The 15,808-nt window shown below is 43.8% G+C and overlaps 3 protein-coding genes across 4 annotated transcripts; 1 reads left to right on the top strand and 2 right to left on the bottom strand.

The window, feature by feature from the left end:
• Nucleotides 1–1,340, bottom strand: LOC135594223 (B3 domain-containing protein Os11g0156000-like). 2 transcript variants are annotated; one of them, XM_065084628.1, is made up of 3 exons: nucleotides 1,189–1,340; nucleotides 473–1,041; nucleotides 1–376 (listed from the first exon to the last, which is right to left on the bottom strand). In XM_065084628.1, the coding sequence occupies exons 2-3, from the start codon at nucleotides 1,026–1,028 to the stop codon at nucleotides 210–212; spliced, it is 723 nt and encodes a 240-aa protein (XP_064940700.1). In that variant the 5' UTR covers nucleotides 1,029–1,041; nucleotides 1,189–1,340; the 3' UTR covers nucleotides 1–209. The 2 variants fall into 2 exon arrangements, with proteins under 2 accessions (XP_064940700.1, XP_064940699.1); XM_065084627.1 differs by lacking the exon at nucleotides 1,189–1,340 and having other exon boundaries at nucleotides 60–376; nucleotides 473–1,171.
• Nucleotides 1,341–5,882: 4,542 nt separating this feature from the next.
• Nucleotides 5,883–8,836, top strand: LOC103997514 (protein SMAX1-LIKE 3-like). The gene is made up of 3 exons (XM_018831297.2): nucleotides 5,883–7,242; nucleotides 7,323–7,518; nucleotides 7,606–8,836. The coding sequence occupies exons 1-3, from the start codon at nucleotides 6,071–6,073 to the stop codon at nucleotides 8,746–8,748; spliced, it is 2,511 nt and encodes an 836-aa protein (XP_018686842.2). The 5' UTR covers nucleotides 5,883–6,070; the 3' UTR covers nucleotides 8,749–8,836.
• Nucleotides 8,837–13,109: 4,273 nt separating this feature from the next.
• LOC103997401 (NDR1/HIN1-like protein 1) lies at nucleotides 13,110–14,095 on the bottom strand. The gene has a single exon (XM_009418602.3). The coding sequence runs from the start codon at nucleotides 14,004–14,006 to the stop codon at nucleotides 13,374–13,376; it is 633 nt and encodes a 210-aa protein (XP_009416877.2). The 5' UTR covers nucleotides 14,007–14,095; the 3' UTR covers nucleotides 13,110–13,373.
• Between the last annotated feature and the right edge of the window lie 1,713 nt (nucleotides 14,096–15,808).

The raw sequence follows: 15,808 nt of genomic DNA, 5'->3' as shown, positions 1-15,808 counted from the left end.
TCTCTACTATCTCTACTACCACTGCTACTGTTACTTTTCAATCCCTCCCTTGTTTTCTTCTCCTCACTTACTGCTCTGCCCTGGTTCTTGGGTGTCTGTCACCTGGGGAAGGAGAGAACTGGTCGGTAGGATGTCGGAACATGGCCTCAGCATCTTCCTCTTTCTTCTCCTCCATCTAAATCAGCTTGAATTACCGCGGATGCCGATCTCTAGTAGATATGCTTGTGGAGGCATTGGTGGCCGGAACGAGTTGACTCTGTTTCCGGAGCAAGAACCAGTTTTGTCTCCGGCTCCGGCGCCGGCGCACAGTCCAGATTAACGCCGAACAGTCTCAAACGCTTCGAGTGAGTGGGTGCCATCGACAGGTCTTGGTCACCTGGAAGCAGTGAATACGTATCAACAATCTGTCATCGTCATCATGTCATGCAGTCATTTCACATCGAGTTGTATGACCTAATACAGCAAATTCTACCTGTGTGGCTCGTCGGAGCATGCGCCCTCGCCGTGTAGCATGTGGGGCTCCATGGGACGGCGGCGTCGCCCGTGGTCGCAGTGCAAGCCGCTGGTGGTCTCTCGTTTTCACCGCGGCGCCTGCAACTGATGCAGAGACGGTCGACTCCCCCCCGTAGACGCCCGAAGCTCACAAGGTCCCCGGCATCGAGCCCCTTTTCCTTGACGAAGCGGCTCCAGCCTTTGGTCAGCACGTAGCTCTGGCTACTACTCCAGTACGAGTAGCGGAACCGCCATGGCTTACCCGACTCATCCTCGAAGCTCAGAAGAAGACCTCTCTCGCCCGCCTCGCCGTCGAGGGGGAGGTACTTCTCCGCGTAATGCTTTGGTATGACCAGCCTGTTCAGCTTGCCTACGTCGCTTGGAGTCAGGGACTTCTCGAACATGTGCTCTCTCTCATACTGGTCTCCTTCCTGCGACACTCGGTACGTGTGATGGCGGTACAGGTGGGGATTACCCAAGGGTGGCGCCCAAGAGCAAAATTGTGGGTGATGTTGAGATATAGGGTTCATGGACATGTCTGCAATGCAACTGAAGCGAGGAGGAGGAAGGAAATGTAAGAGAAGAGCATAAACAAGAAGAGTATGATGACGATGTTCTTGCTATGCTTTTATATAGCTTGTAACCTTCACCATAGATCTTATATGCATACCACACAACACACACAGAGAGGACTACCTCGTCGATCTGAACAGGTGAGAGCGAGGCTGGCAGAAGAGTGTTTCCTAAACGTAGGCGGACAGGAAGCATTAAATATCTTCTGCTCCTAGAATGCTACCTACACAGCATGTACTGGTGAGTGCTGCCATTTCGGCCTCATCAGCAATTGCATTCCATGTGGGTGGTCTGTGTAAGTACATCTGAATAGAACCGTGTTCAGTTTTTGTATCTGCTGGAAGACATCCTTTGTCTTCAGCTGGTGTTGGCCCCGTGACGAAGATGTCACTTTACCTGCCTTCTACATGCCAAGTTGGAAGAATCCAACCTCTTGTGCTCTCCTTCTCTGACTTCAGAAGAAGAAAACACAGCTGACAGATGCGTGTGTGACTCAGTTATTTGATTCCAGTTATATGGACTGGGATCACCTGCAAGAATCCCATGGCCGCCGTGGATGACCAAGAAACACTTCTTTGATTTCAAGGCAACTTTCCACGGGTTCACATCCAAGCAACTCTAAAGCAGGGAGACCTAAATCTCACCAGAATATATTTTATTGATTAGGTTCAACTTTTTCTTTCGAGTTCAAAAGGATTTCAACTTACGACATACTTTAATACGATAAATGTTGTCTATTAGATTGCCCATAATCCCGGCTATTAGGAAATGTTTGATTCCTTAGGTTGACATGACGAATATTTTCGTAATAACGAAGCTTTTTTTTTATGACATGACGAATATTCTTAGTACCCAACCTAACCTAACCCATTTTAGGTTTAATTGTAACACTTATTATAGGAACTTAGATACCAAGTTAGATTCAAGACAATTTAGATAGCTACTTGGTTTTGAACGAGTAGGACGAATTCACGGTACCTTATTCCTTAATTCTATATGGTAGTAGTTGTATTGTGCATGACATGACATGACTTGGGGAGCTTAATTCTCAGAAATGCAGTAAAGTGATGTGCAGCTTTTCAAGAACAATTCCTACCGCGTCTGCCTGCTCACAAGCAAACGAAGAGTGCATGCATCCAAAACAACACCCGTATGGCGCCTGCATCGGTGCGTCAGATGGAACACGGGTCCTTAGGGCCTCGCTGGTGCAAGCACAGAGTTATCGCATGCGGTGTTGTGGCATCAGATGAATGCAAGTACCACCTGGGAATTAAAAATGTTGTGTCCTTGGGGAGGTTGCACAGAGCCTGCACAATGCTCCAGCTTAGGTTATCACTGGTGCATGGGTTTGGAGAACGGGCACAAGGCAACCACCCACCTTCGTTGTCCTGCGATCCGGGGACATTGCCGCTTCCAACTCTTGGAAGTTGCAGGGACGCGAGAGACAGGATCACAGGTAGTAGATGATGGCTCACCAGAACGAGTGAGCTGTCTAATTAACTCGCAGCAAACGAAGTAAATGCGGCTGTACCAAAGTTACGCGTTTCTGTCGTTTGCATCTTAATGTACTTATTGGCATATCCATTGTTGTACGAGTAGCGCCATATACGTCATTTTATGCAATCGATGTTGTCGCGATGAAAGTTAGTATTAATCGAAGATCGATTCTACCTCGGGGATGTTTGTCATCAACATCGTGAACTGTTTTGGCATTAGAATAGAACGAGGCCTCAACATATCGTATGCTAATCGACTTCTCGAAACATCTCACAAATATCGAATAAACCAATTAATCAATGTCACATTGGGCCATGATCTTTTACTTTCATGTATACTTTTTGGGATATAAACAAAGACTCAAATAGCATCTCATTTATAAAACTATATCTTTCGGATTAGAAAACATATCAAAGAATAATGAACAAAATGAGCAAGTCACTAACCAAACGGAATACAAAGACTTAGACATATTGATGAAAAATAGGATGATCGATTCACATAAAATCTAATCCACACCAGACATATTAGAAGATTCGAGAAGTTCCTAGAAGTATTCCAACACTCTAGTAAGGCTTCTCACTTATTTCCTTGTCTTTGAAGGAAGGACTTGATGTTACTAATCCATTTGACTTGATCCCATTGCTTCCACGTTATTTCTTCCTTCTCCCCACCATGAAATGATCTCTCTTTGTCAATGTTTCTCAAGTTATCTTCGATCTCCTTGACAGCCTCCATCTCCTGGATTTCTTGCATTGATTGTAGATTTCCTCAGCTCATTCATTGTTCACCAACACATCACTTATTCTAGATTGGAGGCATTCACTACAGTCTATCTTCTTCGATCAAACAACTCCTATTCCATACTTTTCGGTGGTTCTCTAGCAATCATTGATGCCAAGTCTGAAAGATTCTGCGGCTCAATTATTACTACAAGTTGGTGTAATGAATGCATGGAGGAAACATATCGGACAAGTTGGCAGTAGTAAATGCCGTATTAAACCTTTTCTTTTATCAAAAAGATTATTCTTTTCTAGTTTTCCAAGTATAGGAACAATCTATTTATGGACTTCTTGTATGAACATCATTTTTCATTTGAATGATCTATTTCCACAAGTACAAGCAAACCATGTATGGTCTTCTCTCCTCCATATATGCTAGAGCAATGGATTTCGATTGCTCTTGATAAGCTTGTTGGTATTAGAGCAAGATATCGTATTCCGATTAACTTAGCTAGTAAACATCATAAGGTCTTAAGTTTGAATTCCGCTTTCACCATTTATTCTTGGCAGAAAAAAAAAATCTTTTCAAAAATTGTACTTTAACAAATAGCTTTAAGAAAAAAAAAAACTATGATAAAATTCAGATTTAAAGTAGTCTTCCAACAAGAAGAGCCCATTTGGGTCATCGCTTTTGAACGGTCATGAACAGTTGGGGATGCAAAGGAGGCAGTGCAAGAATTTTATTGCATTCCAGAATACTTTCTTCCTTTTGAATTATTAGAGCTGTCCTCCTATTGTCTTTTGGACCATTTTAGAGCAAGCTTTTGACTGTGGATATGACTGCTCCTTTAGCATTTTGAACTGAACCAAACAACACGAATTCGTATAGATGCCTCACGATTTGTTCTTTTTAATCTTAGTGGTGTTCGAAAACTACTGTGAAGTAGAGACGGATGAAACACTAAGTTTTCTTCTTCATGTGAACTGCATAACACGTATATAATTCCAAGTTTCACATGAACTCTATGAAGATGTGTGTTGTTCCATCATCCATGACATAAAAAAGAAGGTAGCAGTGTAAGAAGATGCACAAGCGCGTCCCATTTGTTATCTCTTTCAGATCGTTAATTGGTCAAACCTCTTTTCTCCTTTTCCTGCTTTTTACTGTCTTTATTATCGCAGTCTGCTTTCTTTGTGGTGTGCTACCGATAAAACTCGTAGAGGGATATGATTGAGGAATGGAGGGAGGAGATCTTTGAAAGGTGTGTGCATGAAGTAAATCTTAGCCTTCTCCTTTTTCCTCCACCTATCACCAAAGCCATGGCGGAGCGCTGCTTTCCATGCAAAGGCACGCTAAGCCCAAACATTCGATGCTGCTCCTCACAAGTTAAGTATCAGTAGCATTCACAGTATGTTCTGGCCACCGTAAAAGAGAACCAACCCTACATGCATGCATGTCTACATGACTGGTGCGGCTGGAAGTGAACGCAGTTGCTGTATCGGCTCGCTTTATGGAATTAACGGGGGTGGTGTTACCGATACGGCCGGAGGTCACTTTATTCCTTGTTCTTGGAGTCACCAGCGAAGAGCCGTACACAGTTCCCGATTCCTTGAGATCAGAGCTGACACTATGTTTAGAGAAAAGAAACTCCATGTCATGCACCAAATAGGATCCATCCATGGAAAGATGAGTGGTCTCTCAGGTCCCACTTCAGATGATCCATTCATTCATCCAAATCATTGTTGTCGCCACTCCTCCAGTTTCCTGTAGAGAAAAACAAATTTCCTCTCCCTATATATATATATATATATATATATGAACTGTTCTACTGTTCCGATCGACTACGCTTCTCTTTTCATTGTACTTCATGATTTGGGTCAGTACTGATGGAACTGAAGGTTCTGCTTACTGAACCCTAAAGGTAAAGATATGGTGAGTGATTTAGTGGGAATATTTTGCAAGGGGACGGCTTTTGTGTGAATTATTGGTAGTGATGTTACATCTGATGTACAGACTAAAAAGATTTTGATAACTTCTAAAGCAAATGGCAAATAGGATATTGATAAGATCATTTAGTTTTATATTGATTGAGGAGTATGCGAACCAAGGATTCATAAGTTCGTCAGGTCTCTCTTACCCTTAGATGTGTCTTTCGGAGCTTATATATTTCGAAAGGAGAAAACTTTACTAATACACCGATAGTCCAAAACGGATTATATATATATATATATATATATATATATATATATATATATATATATATATTGTAGATGAAAAATTACTTACTCGATAAAGACTTTTATAATTTATAGTGAAATTTTAAGTTTGGATCTCGTTATTATTATTATTATTATTTATAAGAAAAAAAATCGATTATGCTTGTCAACACATGCATTGTACTTTCGAGTGTAAAATCGACTTTGGACCCCAAATTGTCCTCTCTTACAAGAAAAGCACAGCTAGAAATCCATTAATATCACTCTCCACCCGACCCCATAAAGCAGGTTATCTAAGAAAGAAACCATAAAAAGTAGATAACTACTTCCATACATATTCGTCCCCAACGCACCTTCACTCTCACATCCTTACATCAGAGACTGACAAGTTTGACAAGCCAACTACACTCGCCTCTCTTCCTTCCAAAGGCCCTCCTCATATATTGTCCACCAACCCCCGGTGAGTTCAATGAATTCCATCAAGATAAACCCCCCACAACCACTGCCTTGATCCTTGTTTGATCACCTGCTACCATAAATCCCTTCCGTAGCAGCAAGATCTCCGCAAGATGAGAGCAGGTGGCTGCACTGTGCAGCAAGCATTGACCCCCGAAGCAGCAACTGTGGTGAAGCAAGCCATAAACTTAGCTCGACGGCGAGGACATGCACAGGTGACGCCGCTCCATGTGGCCAACACCATGCTTTCGTCTTCCACCGGCCTCCTCCGAGCCGCCTGCCTCCAGTCTCACTCGCACCCCCTCCAGTGCAAGGCCCTGGAGCTTTGCTTCAACGTCGCCCTCAACCGCCTGCCGGCCTCCACCTTATCCGCTCCGATGCTTGGACTACCACAGGCTGACCACCACCACCACCTCCACCCTCCGTCCCTCTCCAACGCCCTCGTAGCGGCCTTCAAGAGAGCTCAGGCCCACCAGCGCCGCGGATCCATCGAGACCCAGCAGCAGCAGCCTCTTCTTGCGGTCAAGATCGAGCTTGAGCAACTCGTCATCTCCATCCTCGACGACCCCAGCGTGAGCAGGGTCATGAGAGAGGCTGGCTTCTCCAGTACTCAAGTGAAGAGCAACGTCGAGCAGGCTGTCTCCGTGGAGATATGCTCATCCACTCCTCCTAGCTGTACTCCTCCTCCCACGGGCAAGACAAGGACTTTAGTTCAAGTGAAGAACGAGGATGTGATGAGCGTTACCGATGCTTTGGTTAGCAGGAGAAAGAAGAGTATCGTGATAGTGGGAGAATGCTTGGCCACCGCAGAAGCTGTTGTTGGAGGAGTGAGGGACAGAGTGCACAAAGGAGAGGTGCCTGAGGTTTCAAGGAACCTACAGTTCATAACACTCCCACTCTTCTCTTTCAGGCAGATGCCAGCGGAGGAGGTGGACCAAAAGGTTGGGGAGCTCAGGTGCTTTGTGAAGAGTTGCTGCGTGGAAACAGGGGTCGTCTTGTACCTCAAGGATCTGGACTGGGCCGCCGAGTACAGGGCTAGCCGTGGGGAGAAGGGAAGAAGTTATTATTGTTCTTTGGAGCATATCCTGATGGAGATTAAGAACTTAGCCTTCGGTGGAACTAAGGGAGAGCATAGTAATGAGAGGATTTGGCTCATGGCCATTGCAACGTATCAGACCTACACGAGGTTTTGCCGGACTGGGAGCCCTTCACTGGAGACTCTCTTGGCTCTTCAGCCTCTCACCATTCCCGCCGGAGGTTTAGGATTAAGCCTCAACTTCGACAGGTACTAAAAGCATGTATTCCATTATCGAGCTATGTATATCAGAATGTCATCATTTGCTAAACGATGGTTATCGTCCTCAGTGGTTTAAGCCAAATCCGAAGCAAGATCAGTGGGGTGCAATTTCTGCCGCCAGCAGCAGATGAAATAGGGAGTCCTGAGGTTCCAAGTTTGCACATCAATTCTTGTGGTAGCCTCTGCTCAATGTCCTCTGGTCTACCTTCGTGGCTCAGAAGGTGTAAAGAAGAGGGCAATAGAGATCGGAACAGCGGTGATCAGGTATTTGAATATCTAATCAACACTCTCTACAGCTAAAACCTTTTTACCTACACAATCATGGAATAGCTTTTCTCTGTCCTCTTTCAGGGCTGTCGCCAATTAAAAGAACTTTGCAGGCAGTGGAATTCCATTTGCACCTCGACCCACAAATCCGACAACCATCCATCTGAAATAACATTCAATTTCTCTTCAGTTTCTCCCTCTTCTTCTTCCAATGTCTCTTCGTACGATGGTCACTCTCGAAGCTTGCACCAGAACCAGCAACCTTCGTTACTACCTCGAAAGGCAAAACGTCCTTGGAGCGAACACCATTTCTGGATATCGGAAGAAGCTGTCGATGAAGGCCCTGAGCAAAAACCAGGCAACAAAGCTCGAGAGAATGCAGGGCAAAAGCTGTCAACCTTTCCATTTCTGTACCTTAACTCACACCCTAACTCGAATTCTTCCGGTAGCACCATGGAGACGGAGTTATCTTCAAAGTTCAAGGAGCTTAATGCCGAGAACTTCAAGTTCCTCTGCGATGCGTTGGAGAGAAAGGTCACCTGGCAGCAGGACATTATCCCTGAGATTGCAAGCATCATCCTCCAGTGCAGATCAGGATTGATGAGAAGGAAAGGCAAGTCGAAATCTTCGGAGAAAAAGGAGGAGACGTGGCTGTTGTTTCAAGGTAGTGATACCGAAGGAAAGGAGAGGATAGGTAGAGAGCTTGCCAGACTTGTGTTTGGTTCTTCCACCAACTTCATTACAGTCGGACACAGCAACTTATCGTCAACACAATCCGACTCCACGGATGTTCTTCTCCAAATCAAAAGATCGAGAGCGGAAGCAAGTCACAGCCGTCTCCAGAGCCTCTTCGAAGCGATACGAGAGGACCCACACCGGGTGATCATGATGGAAGACATCGAGCAAGTGGATCATTACACTCTAGCAGGCATCATGAGAGCCATGGAGAGAGGGAAATTACAGAGTTACGGTGGTGAGGAAGTCAGTCTTGGTGATGCTATTATCATCTTGAGTTGCGAAAGCTTCGATTCCAGGTCAAGAGCTTGCTCTCCTCTGATCAAGCAGAGGGCTGAGAGCGAAGACGACAAGGAAGTGGATACATGTGTTTCATTAGACTTGAATCTTTGTGCTGCAGACGAAGATCTCGATGACCACTGCTTTGACAGTGCAGGACTTCTTGAGTGTGTGGATCGAGCATTCTTTCTTAACTTGCCTGATGTACTATAATTTGTTTGTTTCATCAGTGCTGAATCTTTTGAAGTATAATCTCTCTCTTTTGAAGATTGAGGTATTTATATAACATTGCACTAATCAATTCGGATGTCACTACAAAAACTAGAAAGTTGAGGTTTAGATGTACTGCGGCTTCGATTTGAGTAGGAACAAAATGTGCTACGATTCATAACTTGAGGGTAATGCAAAGCCAGAAAAAAAAGAAGCACTTTAGAAGGCAAAAGCGCGCTACTTTTAATGCTTTGTTACGTGATTCGTAAAAGAATCTCTTTTTTCTCTGCATTAGATTTCACAACCCAACATTCTCATCTCCGGAAGCAGTGAAAGGTCTTTTAGACCTTTAAGTTGCTGCTTTAAGAATCCTAAAGCGATCATCTTCTCTATCTTGTACGCGCTCCAAGTGTAGCTGATTCAGTGCATCGCTTGGAATACGTTTCGATGAACATGGCCAATCATATTCCGTAACTCGGTGGCCCCATCAGAGCAGTGAACTACTGTTGGTGAGGCTCGATGGACTGCGTTCTTCGTAGTGCACCGGATGGGGATGGGGATCCCTCCTGAATCAAATTGGAAGTCGAGATTTTGTGGGTGTGATTGGCTTTGGGAAAAGATTAGTGTTTTGAGATTAGTGGATATGTCATATGTGGATTCACTTCTCACGTTCTTATCCTGTCTTTTTTTTTTGTTATTTGAATCCCAACCTTAACACTTTCCGATTTTGGTTCACTCCTCTTTCCTCTCATCACTTTTGAAATCGTCGGTATGCTCATCGCTCAAAGCGGACAATTCTTCGTGAGCCTATGAGCTACACCAATGATCAGTCAACCAAATTGTCCCTTATCATATTGGCGCTAGAAAGAGGGCCCGATGCCCATACTTCGGTCAAACAAATTCGCTCCTAACAATGTCATTTAGTCCCATATTGGTTGAGAAGTATGAGAATCAAGGGCTCATAAGTATCTCTCTTATCCTTAGAGGTACCTTTTGTAGCTCACATGTTCTGAAAGGACAAGCCGTTATCTAATCAATATTCACTATCGACCTTCTACTAAATTCTAAATTAGATCTCTAATCTATATAAATAGTTTACAAATGGGAAGCATTAACAAAAAAAAAAAACACCTCAAGAGAGTAAACGTGGGAAAGATTTCAAAATCTTATTTGATTCAAATATATTGCTGAATGATAAAAAAAACCCTATCTTTTTAGAAGTAAGATTTTGCCTATCTTACATTTTTGTTACACGATAGATAATAGAAAAAATAGCACCTAATCCATCTACTAATCAAAAGCATCAATGACTTTGATGTCATAACACACATTCCATCCTACCAATAACAAAGACAAACAAACAGTGGAAACAAGTCAACAATACAATAATAATAGAAACTATTTTTTGATTCTCTATTAAGCTGTCAGCATTTGCGCATCGTCGCTAAGAAGATGCCTCCTGCACATAAGTGGGCCCGATCGACGTAAAAGGGAGGAGAGGCATGCATCTCGGATCACGTAAAATTTTTGGATGAGACCACGTTGTTGTCATTCCTCACCTTTCTTTCCATTTTGGGCTACGCTGCAGAAAGCACAGACTCTATCGGCTTCGCCAGGATCTATTAAGCTATTTGCATTGGCTATGGAGCAACAAAGCTGTCTTCTTTGCGGCCTTCATGGACGGTGACAAGAACGACATGGCCTCGAGCCTTGCCCCCAAATAAAGCCATTCGGTGCTCCATAACTTATGATCAGGTGTTCATGTGAGACCAACTCGTTCCCAACTTTACTTAAGCCAATGATTTCCACCTTCAATCGATGCGTTTGTTAGCCCCATCGCGCTTCTCCTTTCAAGTCTATCGATTATTTCTCACGTAGCTTCTTCGAGTCCATCAGTTAACAACACGCATCTCCTCATTTCAAACACAGCGTATTGGCATCTGCAAAAGATGAATAAGCATGGAGACAAAGTGGCCTTATCCTTTAGAGAAAACGAAGCCTGCGTTCGCTTCTTTTTGCTTAGAATTGGTTCTCAGCCGAGCCTTTTCCTTTTTCTCCTCCCTCGCTAACCTTTAACGTGACCAATGCCTGCGTGGAAGGGAATTCTCGGATCCGGCAGCGCTGCAACCTGCAATCATTGCTAGTCGATCCAATGCAGATATCCTTTGGTTTGCTCCTGTCATCATTCGAAAGTGATGACCGGAGGAACAGAGGAGACGAGTGTGATGCTTTCAGTTGCGAGGAAAAGCGCAGCGGCACCGATCCATGTGCTCTCTTAACTTTTCCTTTACCTTCTTTCCGATCCAAATCCATGTTCCACAAGAGCAGGAGGTTGACCGGTCAAAAAGGACGGTCGCAGCGTAGACTCCGAGAGCATCTCAAGAAACAAAGCTCTTTTCTCGATGTGCGTATTGATGGGAGGCCGTCGCCTCGGCAACAAAAGCGGGCAAATGTAGGCGGCCTTCCTAGAGGAAGCGATCCCGAGACGCACACTTGTTTGCCCTGCATGCAGGGTAGGGAAGCTACTCGACTCGCCCCAAACTCGTAGGCTCTGTTTACAGGGACACCAGCTGCTATCATCTCTGTAGAGGAGGAACAGCCGGGCGCGTGATGGCAGGTGGGAAGAATAATTTAGCTCCATCCTATACTCTTTTGTTTGCGACGGATCCAAGACGACAATCGATAGCAGAATAAAGCGTAGTGTCGGAGGGCCAAAAGATGCTTCTTTCCTTTGCCTCGTTAATTATTTCCGTATAATGTCACAGTAGATAGTGTACTTGGAATCTTGATACAGATCCGTCGGTAGATCCCACAAAGATTCCAACTAAAATCAAATTAGAATTGAGTTATGACAGTTGGATCGTAAAGTCTAAAACAAGAATCGGAATCGACGGTTTCGATTTATTTCTGAACAGATAAAATAAATAAATAACATCACTTGTAAAAACTTAACAAGTGATTAACTGAAAGGATATTTCAAAAAAATTAAAATAGACGATTTTGATTAGAGATCGAAAATAAAGTTGTAAATTCGATGAAATCGGAATCGAAACTATGGGTTCTAAAAGCTATTGTGAAGCTATCTATCTATCTATCAACCGTTAATGGACAATTTCATGTACATTTCTTATTTTGTTTATTCTAAAAGTTATTGTCAACAAATGTGTCCACAAGTGGCTGCTTGTTTAGGCCTCTTATATGATGTGGGTGTCGAAGGCCCCAAAAGAGAGCTCGGCCTAGTGATCCAACATGCCAAGCCCATAGGACTAATGGAAGTCAAACTCGCTTGTACTTGGAAATTGGAAATTGGGATAGAAAATTACCATTTACCATTTATCATTTATAAAATAAATAAATAAAAAGTAATAGACCATAATCTCTCAATCTCTTGACCATGAATATATATATATATATATATATATATATATATATATAAATAATATGTTGATTCTCAATTCCTTTTTTTTTCTTCTTTTTGATCCTTCTTTATTATTATTATTATTTTAATCCTTGGCTTTCTTTCCCTGGAGATCCCTAAGAGCCTGATGATGCACATCCTCTCCTTTCCCTCCCTCTCTTTTTATGTGGGTATATGCATCAAACTTTTCCTTTTCCCTGTGAATGTGATGCCCACATCTCATGATTCCCATGCAACTTGGCAAGATGGCAAGGTCCAATTTTCCATCCACTTCTTCTGGCACTTAAATTAACTCTATTCCCTGCGGCATCTCTGACCGCTTGTTTGTTTGACATCTAAATGGTACTAATCGGCATAAATGAAACGCTAAAGCATTGCCTGCTAAACATGGCAGGCAATGAAGTCCATTGTGTTAGAAATTTGGCAAGTTTACTCACACATAGATCCGACCATCGATTTAAACCAAACCACAATTAAAATCAAATTGATTCGGAACCGGTTCTAATTTTAAACCGAAATCAAAACAACTGATTCTTAGATCGAAACCTAAATCGTCCAAAACGGATTCAGTTTTAATTTCAAATTCGATAAACTAAAATCGAAATTGGAAAGAGGGATTCTCGCGCATGGCTCAGTGTACTCAATGGAAAGAAGCGTTGTTCGATTTGATGTATCTTTCCTTGCAATCCACGTTTTCCACGCACCAATTAAGCTTGTACAGAGCCAAGGAGACGTCAACGAGTCACGTGCTACACCGACTCTAGAAATTACTCTTCTGACAGTTAGTTAAGCATGCCATCAACATTATTAATTGTCGGATTGGGGTAAGTCAAAGGGGCTGGCAGTGAACGCGAACGGGCTTCGTTTAAGAGCGCTTCTCTTTGATAATGAAAGAAAATGCATCGTGAATAATAATAATCACTGTTACAAGAAAATACGTTACACATTGATCACATAATAATGATAATAATATTAATTAAGATTATTAATATAAACAATTGCCTTGCAAATACATCATTTTATATTGGTCTTTCTTTTATTTCTGCCCTCCCTCCTCCTTCAGCCCTATATATATATATATATCACACAGCCTGGCCGCCTACTGGATCACATGAAACAGAGTACGTCATCGCTAACCAAAAAAGAGAAGCTAAAGATGGAAAGTGGAGGAGCTCGGCAACAGGATGACATCTGCCTGGGCCGCTCCTTGTTAAACCTCGACGCTGCAGGATGACATCTGCTGGAACTTGACGGTGGCGCCGGATCCCGATCTTCCGTTCTGGAAGGTGAGGAAGGCCGGGCAGCTGACGAAGAGGTGGTAATGGCCGGAGATCCAGGAGCCGACCTTCCACCGGATGCGGCCGTCGATCTTGACGTGGAGGAGGAGGAAGCCGGAGGACTCGTCCTGGGTGAGGGGGTCGCAGAGGTACGGCGCCACCGGGACGTCGGGGCCGTAGAGGTAGGGGGACCAGACGTCGATGTCGTTGTGGCCCTGGTACATCGGGGGAAGGGCGGAGGCGACGCTGATCTGCTGGTACTTGTAGGCGGCGTAGACGTCGAGGCGGTCGTAGTAGATGCCGACGCGGTCGTTGGGGTTGCGGGAGGAGAGGGTCACCTGGATGACGGTGGAGAGCAGGTTGCTGGGCGGCCCGGTGTAGTTGAACTGCAGCACCACCGCGTCCTGCAGGTAGAACCGGGGCTTGGTGGGGCGTAGCGCCAGCCAGACGATCAGGATGATGAGGAGGATCACAATTATGGTAGCGAGGATGCATCCGAAGATGCGCCGGTTGCGCTTCCGCCTCTCGCAACACTCCCCGTGCTGACCGCAGTCCTTGGCCGTCATCTTCTTCTTCCTCCTATCCAAGACTCACACCAGCTGATGGGGAGAGAGAGAGAGAGAGAGATGCAGGAGAAGAGAGAAGGCGTGGCAGCAGGGAAGCGAGTCAATATATAAGGAAGAAAAGAAGGTAGTGGTGCGGTGAACCTTCGATTGATGATAAGGGGTACGATCTTACATAGAATAAGTCATGCAATACATAGCAAAAATTACCACTCGGTCTTCCCAACGAAGGGGCCGTACCAAATTAAATGGTCAACAAAGAGGCATTGATGTTGGATCTCTACACTAAACAGTACCATTAATGCCGATCCCAAAGAAGAAGATTCATGGAAGGTGGTCTAATTCCAAACCTCTTGACATCGAGATTGAACCGGAAAGCGATTCCATGAGAGAGAGAGAGAGAGAGAGAGAGAGGGCACCTGATTGACAGTTAAAGGAAACAATAAAGCAAGTTAATTGGAGAGATGAGACCGATGGGGAGGGATTACGTGAGGAAGGGTGTGAAAACAAATGAGATTTCACACGCCTTATCCTGTGGCCAAAGTAACAAGGAGAAATTATAAATGAGGATAACGATAAAACAAGCAAATTAAATTGGATAAACAGGCAGCTATTAATTCCAAGCTGTATAATAACAAAGAGACAATGAATTATGTGGGTCTGACATCAACGACATCACCTACCACACATTGAAGACGTAGCAGGAAGTGCAAGTTGGGTTTGGATTCTCTGCCAGTATTTATTTACTTGCACCTTAAATCTGCACCAACAGGGACGCCTGAGTTAAGAACTAGGACGACTCATGCTGACTCTTCTTCTCATTCTCCTATGCTAAAATGATTGTCATTCACCTTAAACCTTAATTCGGAAGATTTAATTCAGCACAAGGAGGTTTTGTCATGTGTTCCTGAAACGAAGTCAAATAATCGAGTAGGATTAGCAGGTGGGGGGGGGGGGGGAGTGTGCAAGTGTGGAAGCGTACAACTTGGGGAGACGACAAAGTCACATGCTTCCGTTTTAGAATCCCCACGCACCAAAAAAAGAGGCCATTAAGCTTTTACTACGCAGTTTGAGGTCACAAATAAATATTTCTCGAGTCAAGTCAAAATGCCTAGGAAAGGGGAAAGAAGAGAAGAGGGGAATCGATGGAGAGATTAACGTTTGCCATCCATCGTCTTCTATGCTCATACGTATATGTGATGGATCATTCATTGTATGGAGCTGAGAGAATGGCATTAGATGGTGGGTGGAGTGAGCAAGGAGTAAAGTAATGTCACTTTCTATCCTCCACTATTGCGACGTTCCACCAACCTTTGGCTTCTTGCAGCCTAAGCACGCATCATTCAACACTCCTTTTTTCCTTTCAAGCCATCTTAGAACGAAACGCTCCACGGTCTAAAGACTCGTAGGGTGATGGGGCCTCCTAAGAGACAATTGAATATAGCGTAACATCAAAAGTTACATAATAGGGAAAACAATAAAAATAAAGAATAATTAATAACCCATGTACAAAGATAGCTTTGGAAAAAACCATCGAATTGAACTCACTTTCCTACATGCTCTCTCCCTGAGTTCTTGTAAAGATTTCTTGTACGAAATAGGGTAATCATTGAAAGGAGACATGCGATGTAGATATGGAGAATAACCAAGTAGAGGCTGTAGTTTATTGTTTCAATTGCCAAAGGGAAAGGGAGTCATGTGACATGATTCCCAATAAATCTTGAAGACGTGTCGAAATCGCATAGATTTGTGGTCAAACAAAGACCAAGAATTCAACCAGGAAAGTGAGCCGGCGTGAATGTTCG

The sequence above is a fragment of the Musa acuminata genome, chromosome BXJ1-9 (genome assembly GCF_036884655.1).
Source record: "Musa acuminata AAA Group cultivar baxijiao chromosome BXJ1-9, Cavendish_Baxijiao_AAA, whole genome shotgun sequence".
NCBI lineage: Eukaryota > Viridiplantae > Streptophyta > Magnoliopsida > Zingiberales > Musaceae > Musa > Musa acuminata.
The sequence above is the reverse complement of the archived record's forward strand: the minus strand, read 5'-3'. Positions and strand labels throughout refer to the sequence as shown.